At 50.2% G+C, this 5,000-nt stretch overlaps 1 protein-coding gene across 1 annotated transcript in view; it reads left to right on the top strand.

The window, feature by feature from the left end:
* Window positions 1-5,000, top strand: part of LOC143275222 (uncharacterized) — an 8,525-nt gene that overhangs the window by 1,660 nt on the left and 1,865 nt on the right. Inside the window, exons 3-4 of the mRNA XM_076579197.1 lie at window positions 2,002-2,174; window positions 2,787-2,941. Of these exons, the coding sequence (XP_076435312.1) occupies window positions 2,002-2,174; window positions 2,787-2,941 (328 nt within the window). The remainder of the gene's footprint in view (window positions 1-2,001; window positions 2,175-2,786; window positions 2,942-5,000) is intronic.

Raw genomic sequence — 5,000 nt, 5'->3', positions numbered from 1 at the left:
CCCTGTCTCCATGTTTGTCTCTCTCCCTGTCTCCCTCTTTCTCCCCCTGTCTCCATGTTTGTCTCTCTGTCTGTCTCCCTCTTCCTCTCCCTATCTCCCTCTTTCTCCCCCTGTCTCCATGTTTGTCTCTCTGTCTGTCTCCCTCTTTCTCCCCCTGTCTCCATGTTTGTCTCTCTCCCTATCTCCCTCTTTCTCCCCCTGTCTCCATGTTTGTCTCTCTGTCTCCCTCTTTCTCCCCCTGTCTCCATGTTTGTCTCTCTGTCTGTCTCCCTCTTCCTCTCCCTATCTCCCTCTTTCTCCCCCTGTCTCCCTCTTTCTCCCCCTGTCTCCATGTTTGTCTCTCTGTCTGTCTCCCTCTTCCTCTCCCTCTTCCTCTCCCTGTCTCCCTCTTTCTCCCCCTGTCTCCATATTTGTTTCTCTGTCTCCCTCTTCCTCTCCCTATCTCCCTCTTCCTCTCCCTATCTCCCTCTTCCTCTCCCTATCTCCCTCTTCCTCTCCCTGTCTCCCTCTTTCTCCCCCTGTCTCCTCCTCCTCCTCCTCCTCCTCATCATCACCATAGTCACATTAGTCATAATAATCATTGATGGGTGCAATAGCCGAATGGTTAAAGCATAGAACTTTCAATCTGAGGGTCCCGGGTTCGAATCTCGGTGCACCTGGTGGGTAAAGGGTGGAGATTTTGCTGATCTCACAGGTCAACATATGTCCAGACCTGCATGTGCCTGAACCCCCTTCATGTGTATGCACACGCAGAAGATCAAATACGCACGTTAAAGATCCTGTAATCCATGTCAGCGTTCAGTGGGTTATGGAAACAAGAATATACCCAGCATGCACACACCCCGAAAACGGAGTATGGTTGCCTACATGGCGGGGTAAATAAACAAAAACGGTCATACACGTAAAATGTTATATGTCTGTCTGAGCGTGTATGTGTGTGCGCCTGGAATCTGATCGAATGACACAGGAAACGAATGATGAGCGCCCAATGACAGCCGTCAGTCGGCTCTACCCAGGTAGGCAGCCTGTTGTGTAAATTACCCTGTGTATGTAAAGCGCTTAGAGCTTGGTCTCTGATGGAGAATAGGTGCTATATAAGTATCCACATCAATTTTCTTCTTCTTCTTCTTCTGCGTTCGTGGGCTGCAACTCCCACGTTCACTCGTATGCACACGAGTGGGCTTTTACGTGTATGACCGTGTTTTTTTTTTTTACCCCGCCATGTAGGCAGCCATACTCCGTTTTCGGGGGTGTACGTGCTGGGTATGTTCTTGTTTCCATAAACCACCGAACGCTGACATGGATTACAGGATCTTTAACGTGCGTATTTGATCTTCTGCTTGCATATACACACGAAGGGGGTTCAGGCACTAGCAGGTCTGCACATATATTGACCTGGGAGATCGTAAAAATCTCCACCCTTTTACCCACCAGGCGCCGTCACCGTGATTCGAACCCGGGACCCTCAGATTGACAGTCCAACGCTTTAACGACTCGGCTATTGCAGCCCGTCATCCACAGTTTCAGTTTCAGTTTCACTTTCTCAAGGAGGCGTCACTGCGTTCGGACAAATCCATACACGCTACACCACATCTGTTGAGCAGATGCCTGACCAGCAGCATAACCCAACGCGCTTAGGCCTTGAGTGCATGCTTACATATTTGTGTACCTATGAAAGTGGATTTCATTTTACGTAATTTCGCCAGAGGACAACACTCTCGTTGCCATGGGTTCTTTTTCAGTGCGCCAAGCGCGTGCTGCACACGGGACCTCGGTTTATCGTCTCATCCGAAAGACTAGACGCTCAGTTTGATTTTCCAGTCAAACTTGGGGAGAAAGGACGAGAGTGGGATTCGAACCCACACCCTCACAGACTCTCTGTATTGGCAGCTGAGCGTCTTAACCATTCTGCCACCTTCCTCCACATCCACATCAATCAATCAATAACCACCGACAACAACATCACACCGAGCTTCATCATCAGGTCATCCTCTGTTTCAGCGCCCTCGCTCCCTTCGTCCAGAAGCTGGAGAAGGAGATGGCAGACCACTCTGCCTCCCAGAAGCTGCTCTTCGGCCTGGCCCTCAAGGAGCTGGAGCACGTGGCCGAGAACATGACGTCGCTGGACAGCACCTCGCTGGAGGAGATCCTGCACATGATTGACGACATCGTGGGTCAGTGTTTTGGGTGGGGGGTGTGGGGTGGTTGGAAGGGTGGTGGTGTGTGGTGGTGGGGGTGGGAGGGGCTGGGTGGGGGCGGAGGTGTGTGTGTGTGGAGTGGGGGGGGGGGAAGGGGGGGACGGGTGGAGGTTCAGAGAGAGAAATAGATGTGGCAGGAGGTTGCCATAGGGTTTATTGACCTTTTTTTTTTTCTTCTAACCTCGACACACTCACGTGGACACACACACACACACACACACACACACACACACACACACACACACACACACACACACACACACACACACACACACACACACACACACACACACAAATTAACTAAGTAACTAACTAACTAACTAACTAACAAACTAACTAAGTGATTGACTGATTTTGTGTGTGTGTGTGTGTGTGTGTCCGTGCGTGCGTGCACGTGTGTGTCTGTTTCACGTGTTTCACGTGTGTGCATGTGTGTGCATGTGTGTGTGTATGTGCGTGTGTGTGTGTGTCTGTGTGTCTGTGTGTATATATGTGTGTGTGTGTGCGTGCATGTGTGTGTGTGTGCATGTGTGTGTGTGTGTTGTGTGTGTGTGTGTGTGTGTGTGTGTGTGTGTGTGTGTGTGACAGTGGGCCACAAGAAGGCCAGCGACGTCCTGATGGAGCAGCTCGGGGCCGGAGTCCTGTCCATGCTGCCCCACAAGAGGTCCCTCACCGATACCCTCACCCAGGTGGGGCAGGACCTCGCCGCTATCTTCTCCCCTCAGGTCGAAAGCCTCCAGTCTGTGAGTTACCCCTCTTCCCTCCTCCTCTCTCTCCAGTCTCCCTGTCTGTCTGTCTGTCTGTCTGTCTCTCTCTGCAATGCCTAAAATCTTTATCCTTGAGTAATAAAGTTTTTGAATCTTGAATCTTGAATCTTGTTTACCACACATTCAAAACATCCGTATGCTTGGAATCCCTACTTCACAACAGTTCACCAACGAACATAATTATCCGTGACATCCCGATAAGATTTAGATTATGTATATCCGAACTACAGACACACACAAAAAACCGTAACACTGCTGTATCAGAGCAAGACCTCATATGTTCTTTCTGCCACAATGCTATAGAAACGGAAGTGGATTTTCTTTTCCACTGCACAGAATTGAACTGTTTACGACAGAAGTATATAATACATGCTTTATACTTCGATGAGTAGGTTTCATCGTTTGATGCAAGACGAGCATTGTCTCCATGATCTTGGTAGATACATTTATCATGCAAACCGACGTCGTTAATGCTTTTTCCTTTTTCTTGAATTGTTCCCCCCCTAAAGATTTATTCTTATTTGACATTGTTGATTATGTTTATAGTATCCTATAACAACAGTTCACTCTAACGTTGTCAGCATGGTCAGTTGTAACGGGTCATATGGCTTCATTCATTCATTCATTATGCCCATCGCTCGGGGTGGAGCATAGGCCATCGACGACCCCTCGCCATCGCACTCTGTTCTGGGCTGTTCTGGCCATTCCAATCCAGTTGGTCCCTTGCTGCTTCAGCTCTGCCTCGGTGTCTCGCCTCCAGCTGTTGCGAGGCCGGCCTCTCTTCCTCTTTCCCTGCGGGTTCCAGGTCAGGGCTTGGCGTGTGATGCTGGACGCTGGCTTCCTGAGGGTGTGTCCGATCCAGCCCCACTTCCGCCGCAGTATCTGCTTGGCCACTGGTTCCTGTCCCGCTCGCTCCCACAGATCGTTTCGGATCGTCATATGGCTTATACAATAAATTATTTTGCGTTCTCCCTCCCCCCATTCCCATCTCCCTCACCCCTCTCTTCTCCCTACCCCTTCTCCCCTAACCCCCCTCCCTCCCCTCCCCACCACCCCCCTTTGCAGTTTCAGTTTCAGTTTCTCTCAAGAAGGCGTCACAGCGTTCTGACAAATCCATAGACGCTACACCACATCTGCTAGGCAGATGCCTGACCAGCAGCATAACCCAACGCACTTAGTCAGGCCTTGAGTGCATGCATATATACTTTGTATACCTATCAGAGTGGAATCCTTCTACAGAATTTTGCCAGAGAGACAACAACACTCTCGTTGCCATGGGTTCTTTATTTCAGTGCGCCAAGTGCGTGCTGCACACGGGACCTCGGTTTGTCGTCTCACGCGAATGACTACACACTAAGTTTGCTTTTCCAGTCACACTTGGGGAGAAAAGAGCGACAGCGGGATTCGAACCCAGACCCACACAGACTCTCTGTATGTGCAGATGAGCGTCTTAATTTAACTCTCTCCATACGAACGGCGAAAGAGACGACGTTAACAGCGTTTCATCCCAATTACCATCATCAAAATATTGCAAGCGGAAGGCTCTTATACTGAAGAGGTGAATGTTGACAAAGAATACCGCAATTCTGACGACAGAAGCTGAAGGTTGGCGAAGTGGTTAGTGGACGTCATCCTCCTCCTCCTTCATCGTCATCAATATAAACAAAATAGTCTCAAAGTCTGTGGCCTTTCATGCCCTGCTCTCATGGTGACCTCAGTTTCAATACCCCTCCACTTCTGTGCTTGGGGTGAGTCCTGTCAATGTCGTCAGTATCGGCGGATTCGTCGGGGGCTGTTGTTTGAGGGACGTGGTGGCGGTCTCCACTCTGGGAGGGACGCTCACTCAGTCTGGCTCCGCGACTAAGCCATTATTGTCGTTAGTAGGGGGCTTAGTAGGTGGTGTCCTAAGTACGTAAAATCAGAACAGGCACCACTGAACACCACCGAAGTGACTCAGCAGCAGTGCAGGGTCTCCTCTGGTGTGTGGCCTCCTGGCGACCTAACATCGATGGTTCCCTGTGGACTGCCGACGCTG

The sequence above is a fragment of the Babylonia areolata genome, chromosome 30 (genome assembly GCF_041734735.1).
Source record: "Babylonia areolata isolate BAREFJ2019XMU chromosome 30, ASM4173473v1, whole genome shotgun sequence".
NCBI classification, from domain to species: Eukaryota; Metazoa; Mollusca; class Gastropoda; order Neogastropoda; family Buccinidae; genus Babylonia; species Babylonia areolata.
This window is presented reverse-complemented; position numbering and strand designations above follow the sequence as displayed.